This window comes from Mirounga angustirostris, unplaced genomic scaffold (genome assembly GCF_029215605.1).
Source record: "Mirounga angustirostris isolate CCGP_5_RB_7025 unplaced genomic scaffold, mMirAng1.0.hap1 SCAF_1, whole genome shotgun sequence".
Taxonomy (NCBI): Eukaryota; Metazoa; Chordata; class Mammalia; order Carnivora; family Phocidae; genus Mirounga; species Mirounga angustirostris.
The window spans coordinates 145,925,011-145,945,133 of record NW_026991709.1 but is presented as its reverse complement, the minus strand read 5'-3'; the positions used below and the strand labels follow the sequence as shown (position 1 = coordinate 145,945,133).

The following is a 20,123-nucleotide window of genomic DNA, read 5'->3' as shown; positions in this document are numbered from 1 at the left end:
GTCTCCAGGGCTTTGGGATGTTTTCCTTCCTTCCTTCTCCTTTTAAATCTGTGGCAAGCCCAGCTGTGCAGTTCTCATCCATCAGCAAGTGCTGTTACCTCTACCTTCAATGTGTTTCCTGAATCCAGCCACTTCTCCTACCTGCGTCATTCTAGCCTGAGCCACCATCAGTTCTTGCCTGGACTGTAGCAGTAGCATCCTGGCTTATCCCCAACTGGTAGCCCCTTCAATCTGTCCATACAGCAGCCAGAGAGGCCTGTTTCATTCCTGAGTCAGAACATGGCACTCTTGTGGAGCGGCTGCCCACTGTGGCCACAGTGGGTTCAGACCTCCTGCCATGGCCTAAAGGTTCTAGGTGCTGTGGCCTCACTCCCCTCACCTGCATTGCTCTCCCTACCCCAGCTTCAGCCACACAGGATGCGTCTGGCCTTTCTTTATATTGACTCTTCCCTGTGCATGGAACACTGTAACCCTAGATCTTCATTCTGGTTTCTGCCCCAGTGACCCTTCCCCAGAAATGAACAAATAATTGATATTCATGGCTTTATAATATTCCATTAAGTTGGTATGATTTACTTAAATACTGACCTTTTGCTAGACGTGAAGGTTGTATTTGGCAATGCAGTGAACATCTTTTCGTTTTTAAAATTAATTTTTAAATTCAAATATAATGAACTCACAGGGTTCTATTAGTTTCAGGTGTACAGTATAATGAGTCAACAGTTCTATACATTTCTCAGTGCTCACCAAGATAAATGTACTCTTAATCCCCTTTATCTCTTTGACCCATCCCACACCCATCTCCCCTGTGGCAACCACCAATTTATTCTCTGAATTTAAGAGTCTGGGTTTTTTGGGTTTTTTTTGCAATGAACATCTTTTTAAAAGTGTATTGAGGATGTGACTGTTAACATATAGGAATGTGCAGAAATAATTTACAGGTTCTTATGACCCCCGTTTGTATTTGATAAGCTTTCATTTTAATTTCGGATCTCCTAAGTAGTCGGCCCAAGTTATGGTGATCATTGTTCAAGCAAGGACTACTTTTAACAGCTTTGTTGAGGTGTAATTTACGTAACCATACAGTTGTAAGTACGCAGTTGAGAGAGATTTTGCAGTGGACTTAGAGCTGCCGGAATACCAGCTGCCGGAATACCTGCACCATCTCCCATCCGCATCTGCAGTGTAGAAGGGTCCCAGTTTCTTCACATCCTCTCCAACTCACGCGACTGTCTGTCTTTTTTGTTTTAACCATTCTAGCAAGTATGCCGTGGTATTGCTGTGTGGTCTTTCAGCAGGGACGCTTTTGTTATTAAGGTTTTTTAACTGTGTTAAAATCTGTATAACATTTCTCACTTAACCATTTTGACAGTGTGTAATTCACTGGTATTTGGTGCATTCAGATGTCTGTTAACACCATCTATTTCCAGAACATTTCATCACCCCCCAAAGGGAACTTCCCACCCATTAGCGCTCACTCCCGTTTCACCCTCCTCTTAGCCTCTGGCAACTGCCAATCTGCTGTCTGTCTCTATGGCTTTAAGTATTCTGGGTATTTCCCAGAAGGGGAACCATATCACATGTGGTCTTTTGTGAGTGGCTTCTTTCACTTAACGTGATGTTTTCAGTGTTCATTCACATCATCACAGGTATCCTTTTTATGGCAGAGTGACATTCCATTGTATGCATGTATCACATTTTCTTCATCACTTCACCCGCTGGTCGACATTGGGTTGTTTCCACCTTTTGGCTACTGGGAAGAGTATTGCTGTAGACATTTGTGTACAAGATTTTGTTTGAATACCCACATTCGGTTCTTCAGGGTATAAACCCAGGCATGGAATTGCAGGGTCATGTGGTGATTCTGTGTTTAACTTATCGAGGACCTGCCACACTGTTTTCTAGAAGGGATGCCTTTGGGTATGACAGAGTGATAGTAATGCTTACATGGGAACAGCAGGCATGAACTGGGGCTGTCTTGGGCACGCCGAGACCAATGGGCATCCTTGCTCAGCCTAGCCCCTCCACCTCCTCTCTTCCCTTCCCTCCCGGTGCTTGCCACCATCCAGATGGTTCCCTCGCATGTTCTTCAACTTCTATTCCATGTGTATCTTTTCTTGTCCCCGAGGTTCTGAGGTCCCCAGGCTCCCCATCAGAGAAAAGGAAATCCCTAAAGCAGTGACCGTCTTTTCTTTCTTAAAAAAAAAAAAAAGTGGTAAAATATACATAACATAAAACTTACGATTTTAGCTATTTTTAAGTATACAGTTCCGTAGCATTAAGTACCTTCAGTGCTGAGCTAGTACCACCTTCATCCATCTCCAGAACTTTGTCATTTACTCCAACTGAAACTCCGTACCCTTTAAACACTAACCCCCTGTACCCCTCCCTCCAGCCTCAGGCCACCACTGTTCGACTTTCTGTCTCCATGCATTTGCTACTCTAGGTACCTCATAAAACAGGAAGCATGCAGTGTTTGCCCTTTCCTGGCTGGCTTATTTCATTTCGTCTAATGGCTTCAAGGTTCGTCCATGGTGTAGCATGTGCCAGAATTTCCTTCCTACTTAGGGCTGAAAGATATCCCACTGTATGTATAGACCACGTTTTGATATCCATTCATTCGTCTGTGACCACTTAGGTTGCTTCTACCTTTTAGCTGTTGTGAATAATGCTGCTATGAACGTGGGTGTACAAATATCTGTTCAAGTCCCTGTAGTTGCTTCTGGATATATACCCAGATTTGGAATTTTTTTTTTTTGAGATTATTTATTTATTTGAGAGAGAAAAAAAAAAGAGAACGGGCAGAGGGAGAGGGAGAAGCAGACTCCCCACTGCATAGGGAGCCCGATGTGGGGCTCAGTCCCGAGACCCCGAGATCATGACCTGAGTCTAGGGCAGACGCTTAACCGCCTGAGCCACCCAGGCGCCCCCCAGATTTGGAATTGTTGGATCATAAGGTCGTTCTGTGTTTAACTCTTTTGAGGAAACTGGTTGTGCATGTTTTTATCAGATGCACTGTAAACATGCTTATATATTTGGCACTTTAGATTTTTTGGACTCCTTTCTTAGATTTGATCCTATATGTGAGAGTACTGGCTTGAGGGTCATGACACATTTTTGGTTCTCCAAACATGCTGTCAAACTGTGGACTCCCAGTGTTGTTCCAATTTATACCAGCTCCATCTGTCTAAACGCTAATTCAGCTGTGAGCACTTTAATTGCAGTCATTACACCGACCCTGGCTAATTTCGTGTAAAATTATTTTCCCCCTGGTAATTTAACAATTATAAAATACACACTTTTAAGAGAAATTAAGGAAATTAATTACTTTTAAGGAAATTAGGAAACCGAAGTATTTTTTTTTTCTATTCATCGCCCACTAAAACAAAGTCTGAGGGGTAGTAACACTCCTGATTTTTTTGTGCAGGTTTAACTGTGGGGAATTTATACACAGTACTTTTTTCCTTTTAAAAATAAATTTCTGTACAATTCAAGTTGTATGTCTCAGTGTTAGAATCAATCCAGCCTGTAGTGTAGTATCATCTGCTTCTGTCCATTTCTATCCAAAGTCCACTGGGGGCACTCTTTCTGAAAAGCTGGGTTTGGTTTTGCCATTTGGGGAGCCCCCATAGCAGGATCCGCCTCCTTTGCTTTGCCCTCCTCTTCTTGCACAACACACTGGTGTGTCCTGGTGGACGGTGCCGCGGTCAGTTGCACAAGATTGCGCTTAAGCGTCAGGTCGGCGATCCTGCTTGTGAACGTGGCCGTCGGGCGGATCGGCTGTCTTTGCCGTTGTGCTCCTGGCGGGGGTAGGTGTCCTGCAGGCTGGTGGTCGTGTGTGATTATGTGACAGCTCGGGGCCTGACGCCTGAGTGGAATCCTCCCCATGTCATTGTTTATCCTTTTTCTTAGAGTCGCTTCTGTGGCATTTAGGATCACAGCCATTGCTGAGAACTCCCCAGTGTAGGTTTTTTCTTTCTGTAGTTAGCCTTTTCTTTCCATTTCGGGATGGGTTTCTCTGCGTGGTCCTGCCCCTCCCCGAGATTACTTGCGCTGCCCCCAGCAAGGGAGCTGGCCCTCAGTGGGGTGGGGCAGAAGAGGAGGGGAGGGAAGACTTGGGCCTGTCCCCTCGGGGGGACAGCAGGGCCTCATGTCCGGTCCGCCCACAGCCCTGCACCTCGTAGGGCCTTTCCCCTGTGTAAGGGGAAGGGGAGGGCGAGGACGGGCTCCCTTTCCCCTGTGTAAGGGGAAGGGGAGGGCGAGGACGGGCTCGCTGGGGGCCCACGCCGGTTCTCGTGAGGAGTCTGAGAAGGGTCTTGTGGGCAAGTGGGGGCAGGGCGGAGGTGTGGGCGGGATGGAGCCCGCAGAGAGACCTCCTCGCCCTTGTGTACTGTTTGAGTGTTGAGCCACATGCCTTACTTGTTGATTTTGTTTTTAAAGAAAGCAAATTCAGTTAATGAAGACCACCAGGGGCGAAGTGTCAACTCTCAAACGTTGGTATGCAAGAACCCCTTGGAGGGCTTGACATAAAAGCCAGTTCCTGGGTCACACCACCTAGATCCTGGTACAGGAGGTCTAGGGTGGAGCCTCGGGAACCATCTGAAGACCCCTCGTAGAGAAGCCTGCCTGTTGACAACGTCACCCCCATGTACTGTTCTTGGGAGGGTTCCTCAGCACTGATCGGTAAAGGAAGGGAAGTGCTTTCTCGCAGATTCCTTCCCTGGAGGATCCTCGCCAGGACCCATCAGATGAGGAGTGAGCACATGTGCGTTAGGGTTGGGAGGAAGCGGGCCCAGCTTAGTCCCTTACTAGCGGGCTCCTCACCTAATCTCTGGGACTTTGGTTTCCTCGTTTGTAAAATGTGTTCTTAATTCTCACCCTGCACTGTCTGCTGGTTCATGAGAGTAGATGAAATTCAGTAATGGGTACCACGTGCTTTGCATCATTCAGCAATGTTTGTTGAGTGCTTACTGTTTACCGGGCAGGGTGCTTTATAAACAGTGGGGGACAAATCAGCATCCAAGATGGCACTGTTACTTTCTGAGGCCTCTCATGTGGTGGGCTGTGCACCAGTCTCGGATTGTTGCTAGTTGCTCAGTGGCATTTGGCTACCACCTCAGCCTCTCTGAGTACAGTCTCTTCTCTGTTAGATGAGGCGGGTGAGCCAGTAATTTTTAGCTCTAATGGTGCCTTTGTAGTTTGTGAGACCTCAGCTTTTGTGATGTAGAGCATAACTACTAACCCTGCCTTCCTTGAAGATGCTGAGGTGAGTCTCTCAACTGTGTGACTCTATAATAGGAATTTTCTAGAAAGACACCCAGTTACAAAGTATCATGTGTGTCTCCGGCACCATTATGGCCCATGTGTAAGTCTTTGCATCTGCGCCCTTTAATCTTAATAATTTCAAGAAAAATGAATTGTTTCCAAGTCTGTGCAAGTGGTCTACAAGTGGCCGAGGAGAAGGGTCTTGTCTTGTGCAGTCTTTAAAACATTGCTGTGAGTTTACCGTCACTGCCAAGCATAATGGATGGTAGGAGGCTTACCTCTTCTCCAGAACCTCCTCAAGCACAGACCTGGGGTCACACTCCTCGACCACCACCCCTGTGGCTAACTGGAAACATGGTGGGTAAAGAAATGGAATGGGTTGGGGCGGGGGAAGAGAAAATAGAAGATAGATGGGCTTTTAGAATATGGCCACTTTTGTTGAGTTAAGGTTCCTTTGCTTTTTCTTTGTCACCTTTACTGTAGTCTAGAACATTCCTCAGAGGCCCAGAGTGAGACACCAGGTTGGGAAATCCCAGAGCACCAACAGGAGGCACACACATGTTTAATGTGGCCCTCGAGTGTTTACGAAATTCTAAGTGAGTGTCTGACATTGAGGAAATCAAGAAATCTCATGTAAAAATGCAGATTCCTAGCCTCTCAGAAGAAATCCACACATCCGGGGCTCTGGGCCCCGCTAGGTGGAGCAGGATGTGCTTACACACAGCCCTTGGCCTGGCTGCTCAGACACCTGTCGGGTAGGAATAGAGCTTTTCTGCAACCTCCCGCCTTTGTTCTGTGGATGCAGAAACTGAGTTCCAGACAGACGAAGATGGGACTTGCTGGGGTGACGGGGAGAAGTTGGGGACAGAGCCAGGCCTGGCGTCCCCTCCTCCGGGCTCTCGGAACAGCGCTCCTGCCAGACCTGGGCCCCACGCACCTTCCGGCAGGTGGCAGTCGTGCTGCTGGCTTGCTTCCCAGGCTGTCTCTTCCCGGACTTCACCCTGTGCCCTTGTTCCCCTCTCTTCTGATTTTGCATTTCTTCTCAGGAAGCTCTCCTCTTTATCCAACGCTGTTCCCTCTCTCCTTTTGTTCTTCTCCCCCTGCTGTTGCCCCAGGATCTCCTGGAGCCTGGGTGAGTGTTTAGGATGCTTCTCCCCTGCATCTGTGCAGGTTCCCCACTCTCCCAGGCCCAGAGCCCTCCAGCTTCAGCATGGAGGCAGGAGGCCCAGAGACCCTGATGGAGCCACCCCCACCCCCGTCTGGGGGTGGCCACCACTCAGCGCATGTAACTGCACGGTCCTGGATATGCTGATTTCTTCTGAGAGGCCAGGGATCTGTGTCTTTACATGAGACTCCCTGATCTTTAAATGTCAGGCACTAATTTAGTGCTGTCGCCTCTGCTGTAAAATGTTAAGCCTTATCTCGGGTGCCTGGCAAGTTCCATGAAGCTGGCATGTCACCTGTGTATCAGAGCGGCCTCCTTCTAGCCCTTCTGCGAGAATGAGGATCTGGCCCAAGGCAGGTGTCGAGTGGACATAGTGCCCCTGTAGCCCCAGACCTTCTGGATGCCTAGCAGTCTCTAGCACCCTGTGCCACCTCCCAGCCAGCCCTAAATGTAGCCCTCATCCTCGGGTAGGAGGACCCACTCCAAACCTTATGCCTTGGAGAAAGCCTGGGAGGGATTATAGCTCTGAACAGGTGAAGAGACCCCTTATGTTTTGCTCCCAAAGTGGTGCCGTAGGAATAGGGGGCATTGGATTGAATCCATTGTTGGCTGAGTAATTGAGGGGACATTCACTTCCCCGTGCGACTTACCTCCATGCTGAACGAAAACCTACAGGGATGCCAGGAGGGGCCTGAAAACACTTGACACTAGATGGCTGTACCTTCCCTGTGCTGAATGCTGGGCGTTGGTCCATCCTGGGGACGCAGGGCTCACAGACTAGCCCTGCCACCCATTGCTGATTTTTTCCTTGCCCTTGTCCCCATTATTTACCCAGCACTCACTGGGCACTTACTGTTTGTTGCCCGGCTGGATGTAGAGGCGGTGGACTCCGTTCTTTCTCCTGAGGGGCTCACAGCTAGTGGAGAAGGGGCTGCAGAAAAACATAACATTGTAGTGAAATCATCAGTGTACTGTGTACCTAGCCACAGTCAGAAGTCAAGGAACGCCTGAAATACAAGGTGACATTTGAGTGGTATTTTGAGATGGAGTTTGCTGGGCAGTGAAGGGCATTCTAGGCAGCTAGGACAGCTGGTGTAAAAACCAACATTTGTGAAAAAGTATGTTTAGCAAATGGTGAGAAGTTGGTGTGGCTTAACTGAGGAGGTGTTGGATAAAACAGCAGAGTCTGCACTTGCCGGGAAAGGCTGTTTTTACAGAGACCGAGATAATAGTGACTTCAACAAGGTCGACCTTTCTTCCCCTCCTCAAAGTCCCAGGCGAGGGTTGGACTCGACGAGGTGGCCCCAGGTGCCCAGGGTTGCTCTGGTGTTGCCTTTAGTTGTGTGGTTGAAGATGGTTTCAGCACCAGCCCCCTCTCTGCATGCGACAGCTGGGGAAGGCATGACTTGGAGGCTCTCTTCACATCCTGTTAACCAGGCACGGGGACATACCTTCCTGCAAGGAAAGATGGGACATGTAGTTTTTAGCCGGGTGGTGGCCATGTGCCCAGCCACACCTTGGGAATTACATTACCAAAAGGAAGAAGCAGAAATTGGATATTGGGAAACCTCCGTCCCAACAGCCTCTTATCTTAGGAAGGCGTGGGCTGAAACATGGAGCACTTTATAGGGAGCTGGGAGGTTTTTAAAGCAGGGCAGTACCATGTTTTTAAAAAGCATCTTTCCACAGATGGCACCAGCCGCAGTGTGGCCAGCAACCATGGGGCTGTTGTAGTAACTGAGGAAGGGGGAGATCCGCCCTGACCGTCTGAGTGGGCCTGGCCTTCTGATGGTTTGACATGCTGGGCGTTGGTGGGTTCCGGCCTGTGTGGCTGCTGAACAGCCAGGGACCTGTTGGGGTCTGAGTTCAATCTGCAGGTTGATGCTCTTTATTTGAGGTTTATCTGAGAATACATTTTTATAGCTTGTTAATAATGTGAGTTGGGAGGCACCTGGATAGCTTAGTTGGTTAAGTATCCAACTCTTGGTTTCATCTCAGGTCACTATCTTGGGGTCCTGGGATCAAGCCCCATGTCATTGGGCTCCACACTCAGCCAGGAGTCTGCTTATCCCTCTCCCTTCCCCTTTGCACCCCCCTCCACCTGGCCTGGCCTGGCCCATGCTCCCTTGCTCGCACGCTCTCTCTCTCTCAAATAAATAAAATCTTAAAAAAAAATAATATGAGGGGGCGCCTGGGTGGCTCAGTTGTTAAGCGTCTGCCTTCGGCTCAGGTCATGATCCCAGAGTCCTGGGATCGAGCCACGCATCAGGCTCCCTGATTGGCGAGGAGCCTGCTTCTCCCTCTCCCACTCCCTCTGCTTGTGTTCCCTCTCTCGCTGTGTCTCTCTCTGTCAAATAAATAAAATCTTAAAAAATAATAATAATATGAGTTGGAGCTGTGGAGAAATGATAACTGTCAAGAGTATAAAGGGGTCCTTCAGTGTCCTTTGACACTGCGAGCTTGAGTAAGCCCCAGGAGAGGGGGCAGGGCCGTCCTTCTCGGGCCCCTGACCCTCCCTGGTTCTGCAGACAAATTACTTCACTTCTCCACTCTGCTTCCTGGGCTCTAGAAGGGAAAATCATTCTGATGCCTCCCTCACTTGTCAGTGTGTTTAATTGCACATCCCTGTCATGCTTTTGAAGTCGTCTCCCTGCTTAGAACAAAAACTTCCTGATCCAAATACCCTGGGAATTCCCCAGCATTTCTTGTGTGCCCACTGGGAGAGATGGAAGGAAGGCAGGCAGCAGAAGGAAGGGGCATAGCTTTCTCGGTCAGACAGTTGAGGCTTCCCATGCAGGACCTGCCACTTACTTAGCTGCGTGACTTTGACCGACAAGATATTCCACAGCCCCTGTGAATCTCTGCTTCCTCATCTGTAAAACACAACAGGTATTATCTGTCCCAGGTTGCTTGAAGGGTCAGAGAGGGCCCTGCAGGCAGCCGGCTTGGTGCTTGCAACAGTGCAGGCATTCCTGGAGAGTTCTTGAAGGCTCTCATACTCTGTTTACCCAATTTCAGGCCTTGGGTATGTCTTCTCTGTGGGGCAAATGTGGTGTTCCCCTCCTCACCCTGCGGCCGAGGTCAAGGAACGCTCCCTGGGTCTCTAATCCTTCCCTATGCTCTGATTCTCTGGGCCTTCCAGGCGGCCAGAAACTTGGCTGTGTTTATATGGCTGGTCACGTCATGGCAAAATCAAATACACAGAGTTTTTTTAAAAAGGCATTTTGGCACAGTCTCACCTTCTGATACTTTATCTCCCTGGTCAACTTGTGCTCTGAGGTCAGCAATCTCTCTTGGACATAAAGACCCACACTGTAAATAGGTTGACCTTCAGCCCTGGAAATGTGGAAGGACAGGTCAAGTCTCAGAGTTTGAGCCCCTGCCAACATGCTCAGAAGTGATACGGTATTCTTAGAAGGGATTTTTGTTTTAGATAGTTGCCTTCCTCTGTGGAGCCAGTCCGTGTTCAGTTAAGAGATGCCGCCAATTGGGTGTCAACCCTCCTTGACCCCATGTCCCCTCAGTCACAAGGCTGCCATTTTATAACCGTGAGGGCTCTCCCCAAGATGAGCTTTGTGGGAACTTATTCTTCACTTGATTGTGAGGGGAGGAAATATTTGCTTAATTACGGGCCCCTCTTGAGCCTCTCGGGTGGCGTTTTGTTGTTGGCAGGAGGTGAGAAAAAGTATGAAATCTGTCTCGAGGTTGGGCTGTTGGCTCTGGCCTCGGGGAGGAGGCATCTTCTGTTTGCGGCAGACCTTTGCTAAGTGGCAGAGCGGCTCGGGTCTGGTTTTCAGCTGGCTGAAATGCCACAGTGCTTGCAGTGACATTTCCCACATGAGGCCGAGAATCTTAAGTGTTCAGATGTTGTCCCCTTCCAGTCCCTAAAGCTCCAAGGCAAATTCTTTTTTTTTTTTTCCAAGGAAAATTCTAAATGTCTTCACCTTGTACTTACTTTCTTCTCTTTCCTCAGTGCTTGAGAAACCACACTGACTTCCTGAATCGAAATGTTCTGCAGTGAAGCTTTGCATAATTGAATTGAGCGAGAACGGGGTGTGGGGGGTGGTAGGAGGTGGAGGGGGTCTGACAGGTGCTTTTGGTGGGCTCTTGCTCGAAGGGAGACACTGGGTCACCGAAGGCTCCCTTTACCTGTGATTCTGTATTTTTTTGCCTGCTGTGTGGCCTTAAACACAAAGGACAGAGGGATTTTCGTAAGTCTCTGGCGTAGCTGTTCTGGGCGCGGGAGGCTCCATATTCTCCTCGAGCATGAGCGGCCCTGTAGCCACGCCCTGCTGCCACCTTGTCTTTGGTTCAGCCCCGAGAGCAGCAAAGGGACTGGTCTTCCCTGCTGTGCTGGCTTTGGTTCCCGGTGAACCCCGAGCCCCGGCCCCGGGCCCTTCCTTCTCCCTCCGCCTCCCCTTCCAGCTTGCTACACCCCGGGACTCGCTCCCACTCTTTGCACCACTCATTTCCTCTGTGTGTGTTCAGGCTGGGCCTCTCTCCTTTCCTTTGATGCCACCTTCCACATTCTCAGAATGACTCATAATGGTGATCTCGTCAGCACCCCTTCACCTTGCCGTTGTGTGGGTTCACGTATCTCGAGAGGATTTTCTCCTCCTGCCCCTCCCTGCACTTTGGAGAGGGACGGGAGACTGAATCCCATGCTCTGCCCTCCACCGTGATCCAGGCCCCCACCTTTGTTTACTACTTCAAGGCTAGAATATTGTGCAATAACCTTTCTAAGAATTGCTCTGATTGTATTCTTCTTATCTTTTGAGTGGTTTTTCTCACTGAGGGCTCATTCCTAGGATGGAAGACTGAGTTAACTATCTGGTCCAGCCATGAGCACCATAGGTGCTTCAGTTTCTTTATGGGTTCACAAGACCACCCCTGCTTGCACCTGCCGTTTGCCATCATGGGTCACGAATACTCTCTGTGAACTGGGCCAATATGGTGACTGATGTCAGAATTAGTTGAGAGAGAATCAACACTCGTCCATTAGCATTTATTTAATTCATTCTCCCCAGGGGTAGAGAAGTTGCGGAAGACTGGTCTTATCCTGGGTACATTGGATGTGTTGTTGTGTTTACAGGTTAATTATAAGACCTCTTTGATGGGCTTTTTATGGATTGATCGACCTTCACAGGCATTATGGTGCGCCCCTTGAGCACACAGTCTAGGCCAGGACCTGTGAGGAGTACGGGTGGTGGATTGGGAATAACCACTGATGGAAATTGTCCATTTCACAGGGAGATGGGTTGGATACTAAAATACCCAGAAGACAGAACCTAATAAGGGCAGTAATAGAAGATCTGACAAAACACTGTGGGAATATAGAAGGGAGGGAAGAGGTTAATTCCGCTTGAAGTGTTCTAAACACCAACATATCCGGGAAGACCCGGCCTCTGCCTTGATGGAGGAATACCTCTTGCTTTAATGGTTTGGAAGCCCCACAAGAATACAAGCATTGCAAGAGCGGGACCATGACTGTTGTGTTGACTGTGCGCATCTCCCGTGTCTCAGACTCAGCATATATTTGGATGGATGAATGGAAAGAAATACAGGCAGATGAACAGTTGAGTGAATTCAATGAAGGCACAGTCCCAGATGGGGGGATGGCTTGAATGGTAAGAGTAGCAGGAGGAAGTTAGACATATTGGTGAAATTGTAGCTGGTTTGGCTTACCCGTAGAGTGATTGAAAGAGGATGGTCCGGGAAAGGGTTGGGAAGACTGACTGAGCCCAGAAAGCGTAAGAATTGTGGCTTCACTTTGAAGAAAGTGGGCTGCTGAACAGTATAGGAGATGTTTCAGGTCGGTCTTGTACGTTCCAAGAGCGGAATTTGGATTGGAAGAAGGTCCCTGACGTGAGCGCATCTGGCTGCTCCAGGCTGTGGCTACGTGGCTGAAGACACCCACTGGGGCCACGGGGTTAGTTAGCTAGCAGCTGCCAGGCCAGAACCGGGTCTGGGCTCTCATTTCCCTGTCTTCTTCTCTCTAGACGTGTGCAACAGCACTAACCTTCCGGAAGTCGAGATCATCAGCCTGCTGGAGGAGCAGCTGCCCCATTATAAGTTAAGAGCCGACACCATCTACGGTTATGACCACGACGACTGGCTCCACACACCCCTCATTTCTCCAGATGCCAACATCGACCTCACAACCGAGCAAATCGAAGAGACGCTGAAGTACTTCCGTGAGTAGTTCCCTTTCGTCTGCTGACGGCGCCGTGACGGCCAGTGGTCCTTAGCTGTGGCCCCGCGTGGGACCTCACACTGGCTAGCAGGGCTCACGGCCTGCCGTTCGTGGAAGGGTGCCCCGAGAAATGTGGCTGTAGGGTTCAGCCACACACAAGGCCTTGATTTGGAGTATTCCGAATAGAAATTTTAGGGTGGTGGGGACCAGGTACAAATTTTCATTTGAACCAGTTTTCTCTTAACTGTACAGAAGAATTTGAAAATGCTCCCATTTTCCCCTCTTACCAAAATACCGTGTGAGTCCATAGAAACTGTCACTGGGAGGGAGTTTGCATTTAAACCAAAGGCACTGGGAACATCTTGGCTGCTTAGTATTATTTATATGACATAGCAAGACTCATATGCCAAGGCTGACCAATGAGATTGGTAGGACAGACCAGCTCTCCTTTGTCTTGACAACCCTGACTTTAAAATTCAAGTTAACTTTAGCCTCGTCTAAGTTAGTGATGTCACTTTGGAAGTGAGATCATTTACATACCTGTGTATCATTGTGTTGTCTTCAAAAATAAAAAGTACAGCAATCCTGCTTCTATTTGATGGTAACTTGGTTCAAAACCAGCTTATAACATCTCTAAGTTTTCTGTAATTATTGTCTCAATACAGAGTGATCTCCAATGTTCTTGAATTTGGGAAATCATGTATAATAAACAAGTTGGAACTACAAGTTTCTCTTTTAGAATGTGTCTGGGTCTGTTTTCACTTTTTTCTCCATTAGATGTTAATGAGAAAGGAATTTTGTTTAAACTGACCTGTGTGTTTATGCCTAAGAAGAATCCTGCAGTCTCTGTGAACACGGCAGGTAATCAGTTTCGATCGGAATAAAAATAGAATAATCCACACCAGGGCAGATACGAAGCGTGTTAGACTTGTACCAGTGTTCACATTGGCCCTTTAGACTCTCTGACGTGTCTGGTAGTGTATAGGAAGCTCTTTGGCAGTCACTTTTGTTGACTCACGGTATCTGTTACACCAAGAGATGTGGTGTGGATAGACAACTGTGTCCAGAGTCACGTCCTTGGCAGGTTCCGTCTTTGGTTCCTTCAGACTGCTTCACGGGAGAATTGACAGCAGAACGGTTTTTTCAGAAATCCCCGTGTGTTACTTCTTCTTCCTTAAGAGACCCTCCTGTGATTCTGTGGGACTCTGCATGGCCATTTCTGCCACAGGAGGCTCCTGGGTCCTTACACAGATGAATCATTTACAATCACAGTGTAATGGGAACCGTCCACGGGCAGGACTTCGGAGAACTTTCACATGAATTGCTCCTTTCATCCCTATGCAATGTCTGCAGTCTGGGCAGGGCTGGTTTGATTATCGAGGAAGTGGAGGCATGGAGGGCTCCTAGTATTTCTCCCATAGCACTGACCTCCAGCTTCTGAGATACTTGCAAACAGTAGACTTGTACAGACGCTGTGGCTTGTTTCTGTTTGTGCGCTCTGTTTTTGGTTATATATTTAAGAGAGGGAGAAAAAGTTCCTATTGGATTTGGCAGTGGACAACACAGATTATGCCAAAATTAGAAGAAGCGAAGTAAACGCTGAGCAGAGACCCTGAAAGTTCTTAGAGCATGGTCGCCCCCCAAGTCTTACCTTAATTCTGTGTTTCCTTCTGCGTTACTTGTGCTTAGAGCAAAGTAGGTATTGATTAAAACTGTTGATTAAATGAACGATTGGGGTTAACTCTTAAATAGTTAAGAGTTAACTTAACTCCTCAGCAGGGCTTTCAAACGGAGGTCCCAGGACCCCCGAAGAGTCTGTAGAGGGAAATTGGGGGAATCTGTGAACTTGTAAAGAAATGAAATGACATGATATCTCCATTTTCACTAACTTCTAACTGAAATGCAACATTTCCTTTCACGGTGAACACAGGAACCAAAGCACGGTGTTCTCAGCAGGCCCTGTGACTTTGTCACTAGTAGAGAAATCAAGATTTTCATGTCCTGCTGCAGTGGAGACAGATACTTAGAAATGCCACCTTTATTCATCACTGCTTTGAAATTACGTTCATTATGAGGCGTGCCGATAGATCTTGTTATTTAATACATTGACAAAGAAGCTCTTCTGTCACAGTCTATTTGCAAGTTGTCATAACCGCATTGCAATGCAATTGGTTCCTTCCTAGTTCTTTGTACTTTATCTTATGTTTTCAACTCTTTCTTCTAAGGAGGGGTCTGTGAGCCTCGCCGAACTGGCTGAGAGGTCGGTGGAAGGCACAGATCAGGAGCCCTGCTCCATGTGTGGTGTCCTTTCTGGGTTCCACTGTTTGTTTATAGGTACGTAACCCAGGAGATGCAGTGGCCACGGCGCTGACTCACCAGTGTGTAAAATCAGTTGTGAGGTGTGGAGAAGGTAACAGAGCTGTTACCTCTTAGATTTATTTTCTCATCAGTTAGGGCAGTGGTTCTCTGTTGTGGGTGGGAGTGGGGATAAAGGGGTACCCTAGGGGTTCTGATAATAGGAGATGAGGTAAACCTCAGCTCCCTCTCTTACAGACTGTCTCCCAGAGTAGAGAAATGACGCTTTGCCTTTTGAATCTGGCTCTCCCCTGGCTTGTTTTTTTTTTGTTTTTCATTTTTTTTAATTTTAAGTAGCTTCCACGCCTAACATGGGGCTTGAACTCAAGACTCGGAGGTTAGGAGTCACATGCTGTGCCGACTGAGCCAGCCAGGAGCCCCTCACCTGGCTGGTTAAGAAGAGGTGGCTACCTCTTTGGGTGTCTACCTTTACCAGGTGGTAGAATGACCTTTTCAGACAAATTTAAACAGGTTGATTTTTTTTTGACTCCCGAGAAGTGTGAGAAACAAACAGAACATGAAAATGATTCACACAGCAAATGTACCCATAAATAGGGGACATTTAGGATTAGATGGTCTAGGAAGAAGAAAGAATAGTCAACATTTAGCCCTTACTGTGTATCAGGCACTATTCCTAATTCCTTACATGTATCTCATTCAATTCTCACAGTGACCTCTGAGTGAAAGAGTCTTGCTGTCCCCAACCTAAAGGGGGACACTGAGGAGGACACTGAGGCACAGGGAAGTTAAGAAGCTTGCCCAAAGTCACACAGTGCGCAGGGGGTGGGGGGTGGTGGTGCTGAGTTTCAGACCTAGGTTGTCTGGTCTGACTCCGTATCCTAACTACTCTCTCAGAAGAGCACAATGAGAAAGCAATTATATTTTAAGAATAAAGCTTACCAAATGAGATACAAAGAGCAAACCCTCAGTTTGAGAATATCAGTAGCTATTTATTTATAAAACGTCTCTCCTACATATTCAAGATTCACCTTTTTTCCCCTGAAGGTCGCTGTCCCAGGTGACACTTAGCCGGATGTAACTTAATGTCCACTTGAGGTTTCTTCCCTCCTTCCCTGTGGTTTTGCCTCTGTCATGTGGTCTGTAGGTCACACTTCCCCATCTCTGGTGGAAATGGCTAGAGCGTGCCGTGGACCTTTCTTGTCACAAAGCCTTCTGCAGACACCAGACGTGAAGGTGGCTGTGTTGGTACAGAGGTAGCTTTGGCTCCTTCTGGTTCCTCATTTCCAGGGCCTGCTCTCTGTAGCTTTTTGGTTAAGGAGCATTGGGTCAAGAAAAGAAATCTCTCTGTGTCTCAAGGGCATAGGATTCTCTGACCACTTCACCTCTGACTTTCCCTGGAATAGTCTTTTTCCTAAGGAGAAGAGAAGGTTATAAAGCAAACAAGTTTCAAGACATTGTTCTATTGTTTGCTTTTACTGTAAACTAATCTTAATGAATCAGCCAACAAGTATTCACTGAGCACCTGGGATGCACTTATAATCCTTTGTGAGCTTGACTTAAAGCTTTGAGTTCCAGCTGAGGTTTTCTGGCTGAGGAAGTGAAAACATCTGCTGGATTATGGATTTTCTTCCCTTACCCGAGCAGGGACTCTGCATCTGGCTTGGGCCCACGCAGGAAGCCCTCCAGGCCTCTGCTGGTATCCTGCACTGAGTTGCTTGCCTTGCTCATGTGGGAGAAGTGAGTGGGAACTTGCATATTCTACCAGGTCCCTGTGCCATTTTAATTTTTTAGAGTTTAATTTAAACAACAACAACAACAACAACAAAATGAAAGACCATTGCTGGAGTACCCGAGGCCTGTGGCAAAGTGCCTCACTAGGCTTATGCATGGTGCCGGCCTTCCACGGGCCAGGGGTCATGGACGGGTCCCCCTGCCCCTTACCCCCGCACTCTGGAGTTGTGCCCAGGGAGGACCGGAGCCCACAGTCGATATCATACGCCGATTTCCACTGTGTTCATTCACTTGTGTCCACGTGGTCCCAGGCGTCACGATTGTTTGCACGAGCCTTTGTGTTACACTTTACCACCCTAGGACTATCACAAGGCAGCCGGAGTCCGCTCGGGACGAGGCATGAAGGCCCAGAGCATCTGCAGGGGGTCTAACGGGCCAGAGCGTGGGCTGGACCCCAGCGTCTCTACCCAGCTGTCCCTGGAGGTCCTGGTGCCCCCGGAGCAGGCGTGACACAGTGACCACTCCCTTCTGGACACTTGCCGTTCCTGTTCCTCGACTTTCCTCCTGTCTCTCTGGCCCGTCCTTCCAACCTCTTTGACCGGTTTTCCCTCTCCTTCTGAGCTTCTAAATCGGTGGCCGTCGACCCTGATGAACTGAGAGAGCTTTTTAAAAAATAAGCCCTCACAAGCCTCTCTTCTGGAAGTGGTCATCTGAAGCTCGTAACTGTGAGGTGCTGCTGGAAATGTGGGCATGCCCTGCGGGCATCTCTCTGCACACTCTCCCCCCCCAGCTCCGTGCTCGCAACTCGCCAATTTCTGCCCACCTCTGACTCCCCTTCCTCCCTCCTGGCTCCAGGCTCCTATGCCCAGTCATTGGCTTAGCATGTCTACTGTCAACATTTCCCCCCCATCCTTACACATTTGTCTTGAGAAATGTGACATGCTTTACCCCAATTCTGTGTCCTGCTGGCCATCAGCCGACTCTGTTAATTCTTCGTGCACATGCATCTTGGACCCCTTCTCTGACCCTGCGGCCCCCGGCGTGGACAAAGCCGCGCCATCCCATCCCTGGGCTGCCGTACCTGCTCGCCTGCATCCACCTTGCTTCTCTGCGATTCTCTTTTGTATCAGCAGCCCGGCTGGTCTTTTCTCAAGATCCCCTGGGGTTATGCTGCTCCTTTGCTTCTCCCTGCTCTTTGGATCAAAGGCAGGGTCTTCTAGAACCCTGTGACCTGGCTCTTGGCCCTCTCTGCCACCGGCCTCGTTGCACCCTCCCCCATTGCCCCAGCCCCACTGTGGACACCCCACGCTTGCCTCACGGAGGCTCCCTCCCTCCCCTTTCTTTCCTGATCTCTGATTCTCAGCCCAAATGTGCCCTCCTCAGAAGAGCCTTCCTCCAGGAAGCCTTCCTGGAGCGCCCATCTGTGGTGCCCCCTCCTTTTCCTTTTTGCTACCGTCATGGCTCTCATCTGTCTGCTCCCATCATGATAATGCAAGCAGTAATAATAATGAGTCATCTCTGGGGAGTGCTTCCTGTTGGCTGGGCTAGTGCTCCTAAGCGCTTTACCTTATGAGTCCACTAGGACACACACACTGGATTCGAAGTCCGTGATCCCCTCTTTGTTAAGTGATTTTTTTTTGGATATAGTGCAACTGTGTATCCAAATTGAATTGGCCATTTAATCCTTAATGTAGTCTTTCAAGGTATTAAACTTCGCTTTCATAGAAACAGCTCTTTTTCTGTGCGACTCATGAAATAATAAACGTAACTGTATAATTACATTAACAAGCAAAACGGACACGGACGGGTTTGGGAACAAACACAAATGACCCTTAGTAGGGAAAAGAGCTCGATTCCTACGAGCCCCCACGGCCAGGCTGGAGAGACAGTGGTCTGTCTGCGGGCGGGCGGCGGGCTCTCCGCGGGCCACGGGCTCTCTGGGGGCCACGGCTCCTTGTTGTGGCTCTCGAGTGGGCTGTGGCACCTCCATGTGCAGTTGAATTGTCCCCAGCAGTGCTGTAGTTCTGCCTCTCCTCAGACCAGGCCTCTCTGGTCTGGCTTGTTCCTGGTAAATCTCTTTTCTCCTTCCTCTGCTGAACGGCAGACACCTGTCAGTCTCCTGTCTCGGGGTCTCCTGCCTCCCCCACCTCCTTTGCTTTAGCTGTTGCCTTTCTGGAGGCGGCTTCTGCATCTCTCTCCACCCACGGGAGGCGTTTCCAGAGGCTTCTGGAAACTGAGCACGGGTTTGTCATCTTTCTTACCAGCTGCCTGATTTGCACGGAGGCCACAGCCCATGCCACGTCCCGTCCTTTCCGTCCTCAGGGGCACCTTCTCCCTGCTCCTACATCCACAGATGCTCCTCTCGTGTCTCAGTCCTGGTCCTGAGTGAGCTTGTTAATGTTTTCTTTTTTTTTTTTTTTTGAGTTAAAAGTTTTGTGACCCTCTGTTGGTGGCATGGCATTGGTAGATAGCATCCATTTCTGATTTTCAGGGTGGAAAAAGCACGGATGCTTGTCACTGTTTGACAGAATCATGGAGCCGACTCCATTGCTCAGCCATTAGTGCCTGGCCGTTTAGTGAACGTAAACAGTCTTTAAAGGGAGTGAAGTTTTAAAAATAATATATCCACTGGTCATAAAAGTGTGCTGATTGTAGATAATTTAGCAAAAATTAGGACAAAAAGATGACTAACTTGGCAACCACTTCTCATTTTTTTGTGAGATATTTTTAAGTGGTTTTATTCCTCCAACAAATATATTACGTATCTGGGACAATAATGCTTTTTTACTTAATTATATACATTGACCATTCCCCCATGGTGTTAAAATTCTTCAGAAGAACAATTTTCATTATTGCTTAATATCCCATCATTTATATCTAATCATTGGTCTGTTATTGGGAATCTGGGCTGTTTCTAATTTTTCCTCAGATAACACACCAGCGAACAACCTTCTACATCAGTATGTGTGAACCCAACACATTTCCTTCAAGTATATTTCTAGAAATTTACTCGGCTTGAAAATGTGGCAATTTTTAAGATTCTTTGAACTATATTATTACTCTTAAATATTAACTCACTGCAAGAAAAGCAGCCCATTCTTGGTGAGCATATACTGAGTCATGAGATCGTTAGGAACCCTAAGGAATGAATGTTGAGTGAGTGGATGAGTAGGGCATCATTCCATGAGGTGCTTAGAGTTCATAAACTTCCTGATGTTTTCCTCACCTAAGAATGGTCAGCAGATTCAGAGACTGGTGGATCCCTCATTCTTTGGATTCAGAATTCTTTTTGGGTTTCATCTCTAATTTCTGCTGATGGTTTGTACATGATGGCGCTTAATGATAAATGAAAAGGACATCCATTGAGTGTTTATTACATTCTGGGCCCTTTGAGTCCCCCTGCAGTGCTCAGAGGTGGAGACTATTCTTATCCCCACTTTTAAAACGAGGAGG

The 20,123-nt window shown here is 48.2% G+C and overlaps 1 protein-coding gene across 10 annotated transcripts in view; it reads left to right on the top strand.

The window, feature by feature from the left end:
* Positions 1-20,123, top strand: part of TRAK1 (trafficking kinesin protein 1) — a 178,681-nt gene that overhangs the window by 84,138 nt on the left and 74,420 nt on the right. For 8 of the 10 annotated variants that reach the window (XM_054504493.2, XM_064589324.1, XM_064589308.1 and 5 more), the window contains one exon: positions 12,430-12,624. Coding sequence is in view for 4 of the 10 variants with exons in the window: in XM_064589308.1 (XP_064445378.1) it covers positions 12,430-12,624 (195 nt within the window). In the remaining 6 variants the exon portion in view is untranslated. Of the gene's footprint in view, positions 1-3,746; positions 3,810-12,037; positions 12,058-12,429; positions 12,625-20,123 lie in introns of those variants that run through there. The other 2 variants (XM_054504495.2, XM_064589325.1) reach the window with 2 other exon arrangements.